The sequence below is a fragment of the Scatophagus argus genome, chromosome 6 (assembly GCF_020382885.2).
Source record: "Scatophagus argus isolate fScaArg1 chromosome 6, fScaArg1.pri, whole genome shotgun sequence".
Classification (NCBI taxonomy): domain Eukaryota; kingdom Metazoa; phylum Chordata; class Actinopteri; family Scatophagidae; genus Scatophagus; species Scatophagus argus.
In genome coordinates, this window is record NC_058498.1 from 17,717,590 (window position 1) to 17,738,262 (window position 20,673).

The 20,673-nt window shown below is 41.4% G+C and overlaps 1 protein-coding gene across 1 annotated transcript in view; it reads left to right on the top strand.

Moving 5' to 3' along the window:
- The window catches only part of ncanb (neurocan b), a 157,360-nt gene that overhangs the window by 116,126 nt on the left and 20,561 nt on the right, over window positions 1-20,673 (top strand). Inside the window, exon 12 of the mRNA XM_046391119.1 lies at window positions 8,102-8,215. Within this exon, the coding sequence (XP_046247075.1) occupies window positions 8,102-8,215 (114 nt within the window). The remainder of the gene's footprint in view (window positions 1-8,101; window positions 8,216-20,673) is intronic.

The window sequence follows — 20,673 nt, forward strand, 5'->3', positions numbered from 1 at the left end:
TAAGTAATAATAAAAGTTATCTCCCCAAAATGTCCATTTAGTAGCTTTTCTGTATTATGTGATATAATCAGATCTTGTTAACTAATCATATATAGTTTTGTGTGAATGTATTATATGATATTATATTACATACATATTAAAGGGATGGAATGCTGGATTTCCATTGCTGATGGTAAACATACTATTTAAAGCCAGAGGAGGAGCCAACTCCTTTAGTATTAGGAAAGTAGGAAGTAGTAGTAAACTACTTAGGAAGTAGTTTAGGAAAACCTAAACTGTGAGCTGAAAAATGCTAAAAAGCTTTTAGAGTCAGGTGATAATTCTCTGTGCTTTCATCATACACATACATTTATTTCATCCAGTGGTAATTAAAAAAAAAAGATTTCTTATTATCTAGTTACTGGTGCCGCAAGTGATCAATCTGTGTGGGGGTCCAAAAGAGTCAAAAGTGGGAGGCAAGAGCACCACTGGCTCTAAGTATCAAGCGAGTGGTTGTTCACACAGCTGCTTAAACACATACATCAAGTTTATGCTTGCAGCTGTGGATATCCATTCAGCAAACACACACAATGTGCAAGAATACAAACATTTGAGAAGTGTGTCCTCTCCTGCACTTTAACCACACACTAACAGGCATGCACGTTCACAGAAACACATCCAAATTTATTTCATGCTCATACTCATTAATGCTGCTGTACATGCACAATACACACCAGTGTTACAGTTATTGACACAACACAACATGGTCCATTGAGTGGGTATGCTGTTTGGACGAGCGGCGGTTCAATAGAAAGGTATCCATCTTTGTAGAAGGGCATGGAAATGTCAATGCCCCTCAGCTAGCTAAAGGAAGTCAATCATCCAGGGTCTCACACAATGAAAGATGACAAACACAAAGAGCCTTTCAGCAAAAAACCTTTGTGTGACAAACATTTCCATTTCAAAGGCTTCATTTTACAGGATGTCATGTCAATTTATTTTTACATAATGTCGGCTGTGGTCCGGAGGCAATTAGGAGAATGTAAAAAGGGTGACCAGATCTGTCACTGCTGTTGGTTGATAAGGGGGCAGACTGGCACCCAGTGTTTTGGTTAGAGTGTGTTTCTGTATGGGTGTGTGTCACAGATTGGTGAGTGCGCTTGAATGAATGTAGCTGACAAAACAGGCTTCCTCGGTCACATTAATATTGTCCCTTTGGGCCCTCCATACAACCCTGTCAGATATGAAGTCTCCAGGTGGCATTTACTGGTTCAAAGGTTCTCTGTTAATTGATCGGATTGTGTTTGATCTGTACGGTTGGCATTTAGTCCATATAACAAAAAAGGGTTAGGGCTAACTGGCTGGCTTTCAGACGCCCGTGCGGCCTTCCACCAGCAAACGCTTGGTGCGAATGGATTATGCACAACCTATAACGAGACTGACTGATGCTTTGCTCACCTCTGCTTGTGTATCTGTATGTGAGTATTTGCATGGTGAATCAACATGACTGTGATGTATTTACAGGAAATGCACAACACTATAAATGTGTGCACAATAATATCTTTAATTCTTGTCACCAATTAAGTATTTCTTTCATACTTTGTCTGAAGGCTGAAATTTTCCTCATGAATGCCTTTTATTTCTTTCTTTCTGTCTTGTTGTTGTCCTCTTCATTGTTTCACTTAATGAAACCCTTTTCACAATTTGTCGAGGCAATTATGCCTGAGACATTTTGCAGAAATAGAACTCCCACTTCTTCAGCAGTTTCCCTCAAATATATTAAATAACTTCTTTTGAAAAGTAATTTATTGCACTGAATTTCAGCGATTCCTGCACTCCTTCCAATAGACATAGGGTTGACAGGCAAATGGCTGCAATCTTGACCCTCTCAATAGCTGTTTGTAGTACTTTCTCTCCACTACACTCAAGCTACATCGCGATTCTACAACACCTGAACACAAGAAGAGCAATCGCTTAAAATCACATTCAGAATGAACCTCATGCAGAGGAAATTGTGATTTTTGTGCCACAGCCCACAAATGCAGAAAATAAAAAATATCTCAAATGCTTCTCGCTTTGACATTTCCTTTTATTTCATGTTGTGGCTGAATATTTATGAGTGTTTGGAGTAGAGAAAAGGATATTTGCAAAACAACCCACTGCTGCACAAGGAAAAAAAAGATGCCCAAAAGAAGTCAGACTGCATTCAGTTCAGTTCAGTTCATTTTAAAAAGAATACAGATTTTCAGGCTACGGGTTTCTTTATCTAACTAAATATCTATATAGTCACTGTGGTCCTGGTGTCCATGTGTTGACCTCTGACCTCTAATCTAAAACCACTAATCCCTAATATCATAATGTTCAAAAGAAAAAAAATATTCCAAATCCGTACACAGTTTCCCTTGATCAAGATGCATATCATAATAATACAAATGCAGAATGACAGCTCTGAACCAGTGCTCATCTTCTGAAAGGATGTGGACTGATTTGAAAAGCTGTTTTCAAACACTCATCAGACACATCTGCTGTTAGCCTGCAAAGGGTGTTAACAGGGGAATTGTTAAGCTGAAAAGTCTTTGCCATTTTTGGATGACAAATAATCATTCAGTCTACTGTCATCAGTAAACATAAATAACTCTGAGAACGGTCAACAATGATCATAGTAACCAAAGACAAAACAGCACTTTTGCTGCTAATTGGTTCCATTATGGAGAAATGACAGATCTGCTTGTGGTTCTTCTTGCACTCACCACACCACTGACAGGTGTAGTCAGAAGGGTGCATCTGTAACCTCAACCAATAGTGATGTCACGGTGTACTGACTCATCCTGGAGTTCACTTCTACATTTCTGAGAACCACATATCATATACTATTTAAAGCCCCCGTAAATCTTCAGTGTCTCCCTTCAGCAACTGTTGAAATAAACTGCAGTCAAAGTTCGAAAAATATTTTTTATTGTAGTTTATTATGAGGTCAGTGCTCAGAAAACGAGTATAGAAAACTCTCATCAAAGTGTGTGTCCATGTAGGATCCAAGTGCTCATAGTAAGAAGTTGACTGGGACAATTACATTTTCAGAGGCAGTACGTTGTTATTATAAAGCCCTCGCTTTACCCTGCAAGGCAAGAATAATTAGTGTTAGTTACCAACAGCTTCAAGTCCATTAAGAGCTGCTTTTATGTTATTGTTTGTGTCTAATGTGAGCTTTTGTTTTATCCATAGACCTTTCACGATTCTTTAATACAAAGAGTCCTGATTTGTTGTTTAAAGAGAATATTTTTTATCTGGAGATTAAATAAAAAAACATCGTCTTAACAAGCCTTTATAACCTGCTGAGAGGCCCCTCCCTCCCTCTCACTCCCTCTCCCCCACTAGGATTCATAGCCGTAGAATTGATGATTGCATATGTGGGCTTGTTTATAAAATGGTGAAACAGCTGCTTACGTTTTATTTTGGCCTAAGTATTCACAAACGCCGGTGCTGAGGTGAGAACTGAAAGCACAAAACTAACCGCTGAAAGCAGAAAAAGATTCTCCAGAGGTGGAAAAGCCATAGAGACGACAGAGGGATGGTGGGCAGTGTTTGGGGGAGGATGGGCGGGTCATGGAGTTTATCTTGGGCTGGATGTAGCTCTGGTCAAGTATACAGGTAATAGAAATTTTATCTGATCAATTGAACTGACAAATAATCCCAAAAGGGATATGGGGAAAGGCTGACCAGCCTTCTCCCATCCAATTTCTGTTTGCTCTCTGTCTCTTTCTTCCTCCCTGTCTCTCTATCTCTTTCTGCGTCCCTTTTCAATTATTCATATTCTGGTTTCGACACATGCCTGCAGGAAGCCTCCAGATATTCTGTCAACCAACACCACCCCCAGTTTGTCTGGCTGCTCTCTGACTATCCTACCCCCATATTCCTCTATTTCCCCGTCCTCCGTCCTCACACTCGTCAGCTCTCCTCAGATCCACGCAGAGAGGTGGGGGATAAACAACAAGAGCTTGTTACATGTTTATCCTGCAATCAAACATCCCCATCTAAAATATGTATTTTTCAATCAGTGGTGAACCACATTTCAACCTCAATTTTATATTTGTATCTTCTCTGCCATTTTGTTAATCACATCAACTTTTAAATTCATTTGCTGCCTCCTGACAGATTCAAATTGATAATGTTGGCTCAAAGAAAAGCCGGTAGTGTCGCTAGTGTGTTAGCTGCACCCAGCAATTACCACCGTGGCTGGCACCTGTTTATCCCTCCATCCATTTCCCTGCCAGCAGATAAGTGGAGCACTGCTCTCCTCGACTCCCTGGAGACCCTGCCGGTGCCCAAGCCTGATTTTGTTGTACTGGGGAGTGAGCCAGAGAATGGTGGACACACACACATATACAAATACACAAATTCAGTCACCCAAAGACACACACACACTGCCACCTGCTTAAACTGGACAGTTGTCTCATTAAGCCAATTGGACAGAGTGGACATTGAGTGGACAGGCCTGCTGCACTCTGACCCTCGTCGCTCCGTTTGAGTGGTGGTGTGGAGAGTGGACATTTACTAAGAAACAATGTGATCTCACGGCCATATGGTACACAATGATAACATTTTTCGAAGCCAGTAATTTAGCAAAGTCACCCTCCACTCAAAATGTTTCGTTTTATTGTTATTTCACTAGGATCTAAGTTTGAGATATGTGAGTGTGAGCGTACTGTTGTGACATTTATTAGAACTACTTTAGAAGTTAATCCTGACCCAATATGCAGCTAAAACAGGTGTGGTGTGGAACCTCAAAGCTTTCTTTGCACATACACTGAGAATGTGCTTTTCAGTTAATGTGTCCTGTCCAGTGGTTAATGGAAAAAAACAATGTAGACATAAAACATAATTATTATTCTGGATCCAAGGCTTTCAACTGCATTTCCATTTCCAGATCGAGGTGGAGTGGACAGTTTGTGGGTGGTGGTACACTAAATAGACAGAATTATTGTTATAGGGCCCCTTACTTCCAGTGAAGAGAAATCTTAATGTTTCAGCATACCAAGACATGTTGGACAATGCTATGCTTCCAACTTTGTGGCAACAGTTTGCTGAAGGCCCTTTTCTATTCCAGCATGACTGTGCTCCAGTGCACAAAGCAAAGTCCATAAAGACATGGCTGGATGAGTTTGGTGAGGAAGAACATGACTGGCACACAGTCAGACACAGAGTCCTGACCTCAACCCCATCCACCACCTTTGGGATAAACTGGAGCAGAGATTGTGAGCCTGGCCTTTTGGTCCAACATCAGTGCCTGACCTCACAAATGGTCTACTGCATGAATGGGCAAAAATCCCCACAAAAACCCCAAAATCCTGTGGAAAGCCTTCCCAGAAGAGTGGAAGCTGTTACAGCTGCAAAGCTGTTTGTGTATTCAGAATATGATGTCATTAAAGTCTCTGTTGGTGTAATGTTGTGTAAAAATCAAATATTACCCAGTAGTTTTAAGTTTTGTGACAGTGTCTGGACTTGTGACAGTGTTTGTTACTTGACTGTTTACGTTGCTTTGTCAGAGCTCTGTCTCATCAAGTTCAAAGAGTCTGGCCATTTCATTGTGAGCAACAATGCGTCTCATAGAGTCAAGTTACCTGCAGGATCAACAAGCCTGGAAGTGTTAGTCTGATATTTTTGACCGCCTTTGTGCTTGAATCTTCAGACATCTGTAAACTTGATGAGATGAAGGCCAGTCTACACCAGCTGCCAACATCTGTGGTTTCACCATGATGGTTCCTGTGACAGATAATGTCTGCCTGCCTCTTGTGGCCCCTGTAATAGCTGATGTTCAGAGCCGTACTTTATTGACCCCAGAGCTCCTAAAATTCTTCCACTCCTTACCTCAGTGCTACAGTGCTTAATGAGCCCAGATGCTGTCTAGCATTAGGCCCAGTAGCTTTTAACAGCTGTGCTGGCACGCTGCTCATCTGTTGGTTCACAGTGAAGAAGAGAAAGATATTTTCAGTGTCTGTCATTCATCATATATCAGTTACATGGAGATTGATTCAGGAATCTGTTTTCATGTAGCCATAAATCATATGGATCTTTTCAGGTCACATTGTTCTGTTTTATCCTGCTGTTTTTGCTATCATTTTTATTAAACATAAAACTATATGTTTGGCATGCTTTCTTTGTAAATAAGTATTTATAGTTACCAGTCGTTTCAATCATATTTTTATTTTTTCAGTCAAAACACATGGCCCTGCTCCCATTTCAGGGAGCAGGAAGTGAAAACCCTCACCCTCAGATAGAGCAACTCTGACTTTTCCCTTTCCCAAAGAGAGATAATTTGAACTCTGTGTCAGTTTCTGTATTTAGCTAAACCTCCTTGTTTGGACGTTTTCTTCTTCTGTGACTTCTCCCCTTCTGCTAAGCCTAAAGCAGCTGTCTCAAACACTGTTTCATTTCCTCAATCATATAATGAGCTCTGGACATAATGGATTTATTGATCAGAATAGAATCTACTGGCTACATTATCCTTTAATAACACTCTGATGCTGTCAACATCTTGTTGTCAGCCAGCTCCCCTGCGCTCAAATGTTTACCTTATGTTACTTTAATAATAGTAAAACAAATCTGCATGAATATTTAGACAGAAGTTATGTCAACAAACATTTACCTTTTGACTGACTGTACTGATGTAAATATAGAGGCATGTATACACACACAGAGGCATTAAAAAATAATGGTGGAGGCTGAGAGGTCCTGATTTTTAGCCCTTAGTGTGACTCAAGCTCCAAACAAAACGGATCATATAATATCAATAATGCAGAACAACAGCATCTTTCATTAGACCGTGGTTCACATTATCTGAACCAGACAAGTTTAACGTCCTTTTCTGTACCGTGGCTTGTGTGCTATCCTTGCTTTGCTATTTTGTTTTCTCTTTTTTTATTTTATTTTTGCACTCCATCTGTGAGACACACAGGAAGTTATACACAGATGTATGGCGATACGCTTCACTAACACGAATGCCAGCATGTTCCGACTACTCTGGCTGGGTCTCTACCTCCTGCATCTAATTCAACCTTTAATATCAGCCAGCCCAAAGCAGAGCACCAGCAATGAAGCTGTCACGCTGTTTTATCCGAACAGACTCTTCCGCCCCAAACGCTGTCTGTCTGCAAAGCTCCTGTAATCCAACCCTGCAACTTGCCAACTTCTCAGACTCGCAGCATCATATCACCTCTGTTCTTCTCTCCCTCCACCCTTGTTTTTCATCCCCTCTCCTTCACACCTCCATTCTCTGTGAGCCTGTCTCTATCCCCGTGTCTTTCTCCGCTTTTCAGACTTTCTCCTGCCCCCTCGTCTCCATTCACTTCCCTCTCTCTTCACCTCCCATGACCTCTTCCCAGGGCTCTGGGGACTCACTCAGTTGTGGGATACCAGCTGCAGTTTTAATGATTTCGCCCCCAGGCCCAGATCAGCCAGAGAAATACAGTTACCATTTTCCAACAGAGTGAGAACTTTCACCCCTGCAACGCCTCTGCACAATATGTGTGTGTGTGTGTGTGTGCGTGTATATATGTGTGTGAATTTACAGAAACATTTAGACTTGATTTTGGTATTAGATCTAAGATCTGCTGTCTGACTGGTTGCATCGTTTCGATCCCATTTGCACGTATTAAAATGGATTTGCGAGCAGATTTTTTGCCACTAGCAAGACGGTTTTTGCATCAGTGTGGGCAGTGTTGTTGTTTGAGATGGAGGCTCATCCAGCTGAATGTCTTCCTCCCTCTAATCTCCACATCTCTTTGTCTCCCTTTCTGCCTTCTACGCACTCTCCCTAACTCTTGCGGCTCAGGTTTGACAGCAGAGCTGTGGCACGTCCTGCAAACACATCGCAATTAGCATCATGCGCTTCAGTGCATCCCAAACTGCTCGCTGATGAAGCTCAATCAATTCACTTTAATTATAACTTTCTCAGAAACACCTCTAATCTCTACAAAAGTTTGGATCTCTCAGGGGTTTGCTCAGTAACAAGCTGTAGCAGGTAGTTTAAAATGTAGCCATTTGGAAAGAGTGTATTTGTATCTAATCTGACTCCCCCCACCCCACCCTTCTCTCCCCCTTCCTCTCCCCCTTCCTCTCCTGCCAGACATTGATGACTGCCAGTCTAATCCATGCCAGAATGGAGGAACCTGCATCGATGAGATCAACTCCTTTGTGTGTCTTTGCTTGCCCAGCTACGGAGGAGCTACTTGTGAGAAAGGTAACAATGTGAACAAAAATTCTGATTTCTCACTTTACACTGGCCCACACAGCAAAGGTATGTGTGTGTATATGGGGAGATTGATGAGGATGAAACACATGACTGAGAGTAGTATGAGGAGATGGAAAGAATGTAGAAAGAAGGAAAATAAGGCAGTGAAGGAAGAAAAGCAAGGTGATGTGACAGTGGAGGCAGCAGAGTGAAGATAAAGACAGGGAAGGACATGCAAAGGACTTTGAGGAGGTGACAAAGGAGAATAAGATATATGCTATGACAGCAGCGTGTGGAGACAGAGATGGAGAGAAAACGGCAAGGGTGAGGAAAATGGAGTTAACGAGGATGTCCAAATGGGGACGGTGGAAGTGGGAGGATGAGGATATGAATGTTGACAAAGAGGAGGAGGAGGAGACGGAAGGAGAGGGAAGCCCTTTGGAATAATGAATCTGGTTTATACAGAACACCTGCGTCCAGCTGCTTTCGTCCCTCGTTATGGGAATTCCCCCGTGAGAAGGTGGCCGTGAAGGAGGCTGTTCATAAACTGCACATTACATGAAAACATGGCTGACACGTCAGAGCAAACCACACTACGGAAAACCAACAGCTGTTGTATACATTACAGTAGATTGTTTGGGTTTTATACAGTTGCAATGGAAAAATGGCTGAATGGATTTGAACTCATTTGATTGGTTAAAAACTGTTTTTACTTTGATTTCATGTCTCCGTGCTGCAAAGGGTGGTGTCCTGCCGATGAGGAAATGCTTAGACATTGAATAGAAAAATGGGGGCCATGAGCCTATGAGCTGCCTGTTTTGTGCCAGGTTACCTCAGTCAGTTTGTACCACAGAAATCTGGTTCTCACCCATATTATTCATTTAGCATTTTTAAGTTTTAACAATAAGAATGAACACACATAAATTTGTGTTTTCTTTAGATAAACACTTAAAATAATGAGGATTTGTATATAATAAAGGTAGGGGGGGTACAATGGAGATGAAATAAATGTGTGTCTTTGGAGTTTCCTTCCTTACTAGCAGGGCAATTACTGAATTATGCAAACACTACATCTCTTAAAACACAAGACTTAAAATAGCACAATAAAAAATTAAATAGTGAAAACGAAGAGAGACAGTTGGGGAAATGAAGAGAGATTATTAGCAGATGAGAGAGAGAACAGTGGAGCGGAGAGGAGGTTTAGGAATCTTTACTGCTCTGAATTACATAAAACCAAGACAGGTTGTGTTGGTCGAACACGACCTTTGACCTGAACTAAAATGTTGTGTCTTTCAATATCTGTCTTTTTTCTTTATATGTTTGGCTTCCAGTGTCTCACTCTGCTTTGTACTGCTCTGCTCTGATCTGATCTGGGTCTCTGAGGACAGAGTAATCAATAGAGGGGGCGAGGGAGGGAGGGAAGCAGCAGACTAAAGCAGGACATTTCAATGCTGTGGAAACTGCAGTAGTTTTGGCAGCCTCAAACAGGGGAAATTACATGTTCACAGAACAAAAAAATGAAGCTCCAAATTATCTTTTCACTTCACTCGGTGTGCACATGCTTATTGGCTAAACCAAAGTAGTCTGGCACACCAGCAGCCCCTGACGCACATCAGCTGCTGACTTCAACTGTCACGTTTCTGCTTGAGTTGACTTGCGGAAAAGCTTGTTCTTTCCTCATCCAGTCCATCGCCTTTGTTAACATCTCTCCACTAACATCTGTAGCTAAACTCTCTAACCCAGTCTGCTGGCCCGGATTCCAGGTTGGTAGATAAATAGGAAGAGTCACAAGAGGATTAACTGGATAGGAGGGGAGGGGAACACAGGAGGATGTTCATTTTGTCACACTTTGTTCTTTTCATGTGAAATATTAGATAGAACTCGTAAGACCAACAATCACTCTTCGGTTGTTTTCTAATGAGTTCATAAGCCATTAAGACCTTTAACCCATCTTAAATCAAAATTTATTGGACATATTTAGGACATATTGCTGTCACAGTGAAAGGGACACTCCACCGGTTCGGTTTACTTGTCATGAGGAGAATTTCTCAGCTTGTGAATACCAGAGGTATTATAGGTAACCAAAACTAAACTAAAAGAAAAAAACTAAAAACCTCACCTGAAACTGGTAGAATATGAAACAGCATTGTGCACTGAAAAAACACTAACTAAATATACAGGAAATACCTTTAGTTATAGTCTTTGTGTTTTTCTGAAAATCTTAAACCTTGTCCATCACAAATAAAGCCCACATTATAACTAAAAAATAAATAAAACTAATAATGAAACTAAGAAAGCTTAACAAAACAATAACTACACTGGAAAGATCCAACACACTGGAAACTGAGTTGAAAACCAAATTGAAATATGAAAATGTAATAAAAACAAATACTATTGAAAAATAGGAAACTATTCTGTCTCTGATTAACAGTTGTATAGTGTTTTGTGGCTCTGCAGAAATTTTGTCAACTTGAGAAAATAACCATGATGCTGTTATAGTGATCAGGGTTAGCTCAGCTTGAGTGTTACCAGAGAATGAAAGTCCTTTAGAGTTCCAAACTGACACTGTGGAGTCTGAAAGATGAGGGCATTTACCAGGCAGGGACGGTGTAATGAAAGATGCGATTGCATTGTGGGAAATATAGGATCCAGCGATGTTGGCGCTAGACACATTTTAGAGTATGTCTTGGCCTTTGCAGCCTCACTTTGATCACTCTTTTAAAAATCTGTTTCCTCAAAGTCCCAGAATTTATTGAAGTGCTCGAGAGCCCCTTTAATCTTAGCTGCCCTTTTTGATCTTTCACCGCAGCAAATGTGACTTTGGTAGCTGTTTTTTGTAATTTCCCTGTGGTCATGGTTGCATTTTTAATATTCGTGCCCCTCCTGTGGTGCAGATCATTCATAAACAAACATTAAAAAGCCACAGAGACTATACAGTGTATGAATTTGTGTGTGGTTTCTGTTTAACTGTCTTTCAATTTCATGCAGTTTAAACCTCACTTTAAATGTACTGGCAGGTCAATAAAGAGCGAGACACAGAAAAACTTAGATCAAGTCTCACCGATTCTGGTTTTACCAGCCTTTAGTACTGCATTTCTTTCCTCTTTGTTAACCACACACACACACACACACACACACACACACACACACACACACACACACATATCTCCAGAGTGTGCCTCTCATTTGACATGCACTGGAGCTGTGCGTATGTTTCCTCTCCTGCTGCGTTGCTGCCTGAATGGCTGATTGGGAGCAGCAGGTCTGATTGTGTAAATCTGAAGTCTGTGTTTTCCTGTCACTTTTATCTCTTGCTGCTCCGCTCTCGCAGAAATATAGGATTCAGCTGTGAAAAGTACGATTCGCAACAGGCGCTGCTCTGCCATTTCAGCGTGATATCAGTTTGATATGCAGAGGGGGGTCTGAACTGCAACATGAACGGTGGAAATGAACTCTTTTGTTCTGCCGAGGCTTCCGTCCATTTAAATGTCACCCGGTTGGTCTCTGTCTCTCTAAAGTCGTCCAGTTCTCTCCGTCTCATTTGCTGTGTGTTCTTGGGTGTGTGTGCGTCTGTGTATGTTCAGGTGCATGTGTTCTGAACAGCCACAGATGCTGGTAGATCCGGTCGGCAGCTGGTTCCCTCTGGTCTGTTACCATGGTGATCCCATCTAGAGTCAATAATAGTAAGTTGAAGGAGCTGAAGGTCCTCCAGTGAAGCTACTTAGAGAACAGAGGAAGCTGCTTGTTGTTCTTGCGTTTTTGACAATAAGATTTAAAATTTTTGCTTCTGTTCATGAGGAGGTTGGTTAATTGCTATTTTGTCTGTAATGCACTTCCAAACTTTTGAGTTTTAGAAATTGATCATTTTCTTTGTTAATGAAGTTTTCATCAGTATTGCTGTGTTAATAATCATCTGTGGGGAAACTACTGAATCCATCTTCTTGCAGTTCATTTTTCAGCAGTTCTGTATCAGTAATGAATGTATATTTTTTGAAAAGAAAATGTGGTTGTGATTGGAGTAACAAAGACATCAGTCACTCTCCTCTCATCTCGGCACAGAGACTGCAGTTTTTTTGGCTCACTGCCTAATCAGTGGAGACAGAAACCAAATTTCTCTCAGCCTGACTGAAGTGAGAAGTGACAGAGGAAGCATTAGCTGGTTTCTTCTCATCGGCTTCTTTCCTTCCAGTCTGTCTTTTTATCCATCGTTCACTCTTTCTAGGGAGAAAAACGACATAATGTGTGCGTGTGTGTGTAAGATGTGTGATGTGTGTGGATTCTTTGCTATTCCACTACTGTAGACACCTCTGTTTCATGTTGCCTTCCTTTTTTTTTTCTCTCCCTCCCTTTGTGCTGTCACTCCTTGCACTTCTTGCATCTTTTTGTGTCTCTCATCTCTGGAGCACCGCAGGAGATTTTGTCACATTGTGTGTGTGTGTGTGTGTGTGTCTGTGTCTGTGTCTGCGTCTGTGTGTGTGTGAGTGAGTGAGATGCTTTAACATTTCTTATATGTGTGAACTTGGACTTCTTTTCAGCTCACACAGCCACACACACACACATATGCGTATGTTCCTACGTGTGAGGGCCCTCACTGACATAATGCATTCTTCAGCAACAACATGCCCAACTCTTACTTTACCCTTAAGCTTAAAACCATGTCTTTACCCTCAAATAGCCCTTTGAAGAAAGGACCTGCCTCATTTTCCCCTAAAATTTTCACTGTCCAAGGTCTAAAACTCAAATTTTTCCTCCAACAAACCGAAGCAAACGCTCACTCACACTCAAATTTTCCATTCTTTACTACTTTAGTGGCATAACGATCTATTATTTAGCACCCAAACAAACACAGAAAGACACACGCAGTCCGCCCACCCTCGTACCCTTTCAAATATCAAAAGACATCTCCTCTTTCATTTTATTCAGCAGCAGCTTAGATGGTAGTCGATCCCTGTGACCCCAAGCAGTGAAATTACAGAGGGAAGCAATAACTCAAAGTTACAAAACAACCAGCTTAATAAAACAATAATCAAATCCACAGGAAATAAGTTCTCTCTCTCTCTCTCTGTTCTCCACTCTCTCTTTGTGTTTCCTAACAGACCAAATAATATACAAATTAGAAACAGAAAGCTCATGTTAAAAGGATTGTGTAGCTAATTGGTCCCAGGGTGTCTGGCTGCTGCTTTGTTATCTGTGAGGAATGTGTCTGCCTTCACCCTAAAAGCAGAGACAAGGCCAGCATTCAACCATCTTTGCCTTTTCATCTTTCCTGTTTCTTCATTTTCATTTGACTTTTTTTTGGGGGGGGAAGTGCTCCATTCTCCTGCTAGGCAGTACAGCTGCTGCTGGCAAGTGTGGCAGTCGACTAGTGGTCGAGCAGCACACAGATGCAGACACACGAGCCCACATTCTAATGAATTTATGCTGGAAGTGTGATGGTGGGGTTTGCAGCATTCAGAAAGCGCACTGAGACCATTATACAGCACCACTATCCATTGAAACCAATTTAAATCCAGTGTAAGTCAGATTGATCCGGGCAGGATGGCTCTCCCTTTCCACTGCCATACTGCTAGAGTGCACATTTTCACACACACATGCATGCACAGTAAGACAGCAGTAAGTTTTGTTTGACACGAAAACAAAAGCCAGACAGTGTTACAGGGAACCTAAAGCAAAGTAGAGCGCACTCTCCCCCCCCAAACAGGACGGTGGGTGAATCTGGGGCAGGCAGATACGAAGCCTTTTGAGTGCGTTGACGCCAACAGCAACACCAATGCTGCAGATTGGAAGCAGGCTGCAGACTGTGTAGTGTGGCGCACACACGGAGACTAATGAGGAGGAGATCAGACTGAGCTGACGAACAGTGCTTCAGAAAGCACCAGATGCAGTTCCTCAGCCACTCCATCACTACATTTTTTATTGCTATTTCACTCAAGCTCAAGTCCAATTTCTTACTCTACCTTTTCTTTCGTGCATCTTCTTATGCTTACAGTGAAGGCAATTTATGTGTAATTTAGAGTCGAAAGGGGTAAATGGATGATTAAATAATGGTTGCACTGAATTACATATTAAAGAACTTGTTGGCATATTGAGGATGCTTTGGCTTTAAAAACACCCCGGTTGAAACAGCTCATCCCCAGGAACTACTTTAACACGCTTTTGCCTGAAATCATGTATCTTTTATGTAGGGCATGTCTTCCTTTGCAGGAGAATGGAGTCTGGCGCCCGTCACAAACCTGCAAAAAAAGATTTTTCATTAACTGTAACCACAAAATTTCCCTAACTTTAACTCTGTGTTTTAGTTGCCAACTCAATCCATATCTGAACCTTACTTGACAATTATTCCCTAACCTTAGAGAGGATGTGCTGGAGAGAGTACAATTGTGGGTAAGTAAGTAAAATTTATTTCAAGAGCGTTTTTCACAAGTCAGAAAGTGCTTTACAAGGGCATTATACAACATACAAAGAGAAATCATAAAAGATTAAGTGACCACCAGAGCCACAAGCATAATAAAAGGAAAACAGAGAGTACACAATAAGTACTTAAAAGGCAGTATACAACAGGTTACTCAAATGCCTGTCTGAACAGGAATGTGTTGGGCTGCCTCTTAAATCATAGAACTCAATCAACCAGTCTCAAAACCTCAATCACCATGGCTAAGGTGCATGGGACAGACAACTCATTTAGCATGTCTGACCAAAGGGATGCTGTTGATGAGTCTGGCTGAATTACTTCAGACATATGCAGGAAACTGATAATCAGAATTGTAAACCAAATCCTTTACATGACAGGGAGCCAATGAAGCGAGACCAAAACATTAGAGGTAATGTGAGACTGTCTATTGGAACTACTGGGTAGTTGTGCGGCAGCACTGTGGATTTCCTGCAGGTGATCAAGAGCAGAAAGAACAGAGCATTAGTCAGTGTGAGGTGAGATAAAGGCACGTGTAAGCATCTCTAGCTCAACGGTTGAAACCACAGATCTCTGTTTCTTAATATTTCTAAGCGGGAAAAACAAGATCTGCTTTAATGCGGTTGTCGAGCGAGGACTGATCAAATAATACACCTTAATTATGTGGGTTTGAGCGGGCAGCAGAAGAAAGAGGCCCAGTACTTTGCATGTTAATGGGGGCAACATTTTCTGTCAAGCCAACCAGAACTGAATCTGTCTTATCAGCACTGAGCATAAAAAACACTTTCTGCTTTGCAGTCCCTAATATCATTAAAACAGTCTAGAAGCCTAGATAACCTAAAAGTCTCACTTGGTTTGAATAAAAAGCGGAGTTGAAAATAAAATAAAGATTTGCATTAAAATCCTTCCAATGCATGAAGTTAGAAAGCAGTAAGTTTACCAGTCTTCCTTATCTCACCCGTCATCTCCACTTGAAGCTAATGCTTCAAATTCACCCTGAATTTCACAACACATCCTGCCTTGTGAGTAATGCTGGCATCAGGTTTTGATAAGGAGGACAAATGAGTGGAATTCAAAAAATTATATCTCTGGTTCAGTTGTATCAATTCTGTTTCTTCTTTTCTGACTGTCCATCATGAGTCCAACAGCATGCGGTCTGTTACAATGCTAAATCAGTGCAATGCTCCTACCATGTTGCAGTTGCCATGTGCAGATAGTGTAGATGGAAATATGGAAATATGCTGATTGACTGGTGCCCTTTATATGGTACTCTTGCTTGATTCCCGGTTCAGATCAGGTTTTAGATGTCCAATACTTCACCCTTATCATGAGATTGTTTTTTAAGCTGGCAACTCAGCAGAAAGTTTATTTTTTTCTGCATCCTCCAGGTCTTTAGAGGCTATTGATATTTACTAATAACATGTTGGGAGGGACATGTGCCAAGACTCAGAGGAGAGGAGTCTGGTGCCTTTTGTTTTATCTCACCCACCGTGGTCACAGTGCACAAACACACTCACAGACAGGTACACACATAAAATATCCCTGAAGTTTTGTCTTCAGCCTGGCAGGGGCTATTCAAATGAAGTGAAGCAAGAATTTACGCTCACTCCATATGCTATTGTGCTCAACACTTGCCAGTTCTCTCTCTTAACAGGAGGGCTGAAGAGATGAGGGGATAATTTATTCTCATCCAAGGTGCTTAATTAGACCATGTTCCTGAAGCAACTGTCATTCTCTGAGTAAAGAGGGTCCAACATGAGGCACGAAAAGAGTAGGCGCTAACAGTCTGTGTTCCTCTGCTATGCGTTAATGAATGCTACTGATGGAGAGGTGTAAAACTGTTCTTTGAGCTGTGCCAAAGGTTTAACATGCATCTGTACTTCTTCTTTCTGATTTTCCCAAAGAAATTTGTTATCCAGATTATGAAGTCAGGCTTGTATTGTTGCATTTCTTCTTGTCTTTGATTTACTGTCATCCCACCGTTATTTCCACCCCAGGACGTTTTCCAGCAACACTTTTAGGAACTTCAGCCACAGGAACTTTGTTCCAGTGTTGGTTCCTACTCCTGTAGTATTACTCTCCATTGACTCTGACACTCAAACAGTGGCTGCATGTTGCAAGTATCAATAACATGTTTGACTCCCCATGTTACTTTCAGAGTCAGGTGTCTTGTGAAAGTCTTTCCTTCAACATATGTCACAGAGGCTCATATCAGACGTGGTGACTTTGTTTTGTTGTCTGTATTGTCATCTCATCAATCTTTTTTGAGCCAATTTGCTGTTTTCCAGACTTGGTAGACACATAGACCCAGAGTTTAGCTCCTGGACAAATTAGTTAAATAATTTAATTATTTTTTTTCAAAAACTAATTACTCTGCAAAAAAAATATTAGCTCGTTACTGTTATTACTTTAATTATTTGGCTCAGCTCCACATCCTCCACGCCCACATTACATTTCTGTATTTAAAACATGTAGAACTAGAAAATAAGACATCTCTTAACAAGCATTTAACATTTATTTGGCATTAGCTTAGCCCCAGTGACTGACAGCATGACATGCTGTACTTGACTGAAGGTTAAACAGCTGTATGTAGGCAAAGGTGCACAGTGTGGCTGACAGCTAGGATCTAGCTAAGATTTCACAACACGTAGTCTCCTCTAGTGGTAGACACTTATAGCCTCCCACACCTCCTGCCTTTGTTCTAGGCTAACATATGCTGCAGCAGATTTTGTCTGAACGCACAGATAAGAAACTGGTATCACTCGTGTGTGTTGATATGTGATGTGCTTGTGTGTGTGCTTTACATGAGCAGCACACTGACAGACCATTACCTGCCCACTCTTTCCAGAATAATACTGACAAAGATGCAGACAATGGATATACATAAATGCATTGTGTGTGCTGTTCTCACCTTTCGCTAACTGTGTCCATTTGAATAAATTGGACCAACTCTTTGCCTATTTACTGTACGGGCCTGTGCTGCCCTCCCTTTTACCTCCTCCATCAGCATCAATCTGGAAAGACACATCTATGGGCTAATTATGCAGAACGAGCCTTCAGACTGGCATCAGTCATTCATGCTGCGCTCTGTAGCTGTTTTACTGTAACATCCATTACTCCTAATTGTGAGAATCACACTATTAGGATGTTACATTTATCAACACTGCACTCATATGCACCATTAATAATTTTACAGCCATTCTCACAGCCTGCTCACATTCTCACCTTTTGTCGCTGGTCATCAGCAGATTCTCTCTCATCTCCCTCACTCTCTCTGTATGTCTCTCACTCCCTCTCCCTCACTTACTTCCTCTCTCTCTGGACCGCTGTCATCTGCCCTCTTGCAAATGGCACACTGAGCTGTCAGCCTTCAAAGAGTCACGCCGGGAGGCGGCAAAATGGCAGCACGCACACACGCACACACACACACACACAGGCACACACGCACTGTTACATCATTCAGAGGATCTAAAAAAGCCGAGCAGTGGAAATATCACTTGGTGATGTGGATAAACGACCCAATCAGTCAGCTGGAAGTGTATGGCCTTTTATTTCCTAACTGCCGCTCACTAAAGTCTGTGGGAATATTAATCGCTCAAATATACCCCCTACCTCTCTCTCTGTCTGACAGAGAGAAAACGGGAAGAAGAAGACGACTTGAATAATGTCTAAATATTTGAAGAGGTTGATGTGATGTCGGGCTTTGAGCCTCACTGTCAGCGAGTGGGAGAAGAAATCAGCAGAGACTGGGATGAAGATCTGAGGGGGAGAAAACATGCCTGTTTATTTTTTATCTCTGCCTTTCTTTCACTCTCTCCATCTCGCTCTCTGTTTCTGTGACTCTTTCACTTTCTTAGTCTGTCTCTGTATCTTTTCTGTCCTCCCACTCTGTATCTCACTGTGTCTAATACATTTATTTTGTCTGCATTTTTTTAAATCTTCCTTGGACACCAGACTGCTTTATGTATGTATGTAATGAAATCCCCAAGTAGAAATCACACCAAGTCTGCATTTTGTAGTTTTAAAGCCATTCAGTGTCTTTAATGGTGGAATTTATATATGGTCTGAGGTTTAGATCAGACATTCAAAAAAATGAACAAGCAATATCAGCAGAATGTGAAGAAACAGCAGTTTTTTGATATTATGTCAAAGATGTCTATCCATACCATATTGCAGAACCCATTGAAGTTAGTATGCTAACCAGCTTAGCCCCATCCTGTCCTGTCTTGTAATTTAACTTTGTACCTCTAGAGGCAGTGGTACGATATAAGTGGCAAGTTCATGAAGTTGCACAAGCCCTCTTAGCATTTAGTCAATAAATAAACAAAGCAAACTAACAAAAAGTCACAAAAAGGAAATATTCTGTACCTTTTTTTCTCGCTAAACAGAAAAATACAATTGTACACCCTCTTATTTCAAGTTTTTCACTTCTACCCAATTAAGACAAACTTAATTGCCCTAATTCATCATAAAAAAAACCCATCTTATTCAGATGAGACATGAATGAGATGCTGGCCTCCACCAGTCTCTGAGACTGTGTGTAGTCCAGGTTTGGTGTCTAACTGTTGAGCTGAGCCTCATAACCTGCTGGTGACTGCCAGTGACCTGAGGTTACAGTCTTGGCACAATCCGGTCAGCTATAGGGCCACTAGCTCCAACTGAGCAATTAAGCTACCTATAGCCAAAGATAACTACAGCACACACCACAGTATGTATGTTTTTTGTGTCAGTGACACTTACTCTACTCTCCTGTCCCTGTCCCTGTTCCAACCCATTGTCCACCTTTATGAGCCAAACTGGACCCTCTCAGAATGCTACTACAATCTAGTTGCTCTCATGTGCACTAACATTTTGAGCAGGTAGCTCCCAGCTCTGATGACAGAGTGAAAGACTAAGTTAGCAGTCAGCAGAGGAGAATATTAGAACAGCAGGGACGGATTATGTAATATTTGGCCCCGTAAGACCAGAGATAACAGCTGCTCTCATTGCAGGAGCACACTGTCGGTGTTTTCGAAGAGGACTGTGGCTGCAAAATGCTGATTCTAGCACAGACAGTCTCCTGTGGTGAAATTATTACATTTATGAATATAAGTTTATCACCATCTTGCTTATGCTGTTGCCTCCATCACAGTTGTTGTGCTGTAGTACTGGAGTATTTTCACAGTGTAGTGTTAGTAGCCTACGTTTAGTTTAGTAAAGGATCTGAATATGTCTTCTACTGCTGCCAATCAGCATGGCCACATTGTTGGCTACATTGCACTGCCTGTATGTACATGTTATGTTTCTGTGGCCTGAAGTTTGGAAACAAAAGTAAGATGACAATGAACATTGCGATCTCTGTGATATTCCTGAAAAGCAGGTTATGGACGCCTCCAAAATAGATCACGATCTGAAATCGTCAGTTCAGTTGTCATTGTAAACTGCAGAATTTGCACATTGTGAACTAGTTTGAAAGAAGATTACCCTGCTAATAAATCAGATATCATAATGTGAATGTAACAAAGCACAATGATAAACACAAAGCCACATTTTCAATGGTCCTGGCACAGTGACAGGATATTTGTGTTCCTGAAGCATAACAGCGAAACATAGGCAGTCATACTGTAGGTTATAAACCTAACTGTTACCTTTAATAAGAGATCTTTACATGTATTTCTGGAGTCACAAAAAGCCACATTTTGTAACCAAGCAATCAGAAATTCAACATTTTTTTTTCATGGTAAGTAAGATTGCAGAAGAGTGCAGCAGGTAGTTAAACCCAGGCTCATTTTGCTGTTAAGGCAGGGCTAACCGGTGAGCCACCCAGAGGAGGCTGAAAATGTTAAAGTGGCTAATTGGGTTTCATGTCATTAGCGTGTTTCAAGGTCATCACATTAAGTCCCCAGACTATCAGGAGAAATTTGAGCAGGCAAAGTAATGAAGCAGTTCTCCACAATTACAATACTCATCAGAGCAACTTAGATTAGCACTCAGAAAACACGACAAGATCAAGTTAGAAAACCAGTAAGGCAGCGATCCACAAACACCACTGATGATCCAGAAGTTCAAGAGGTGCTCA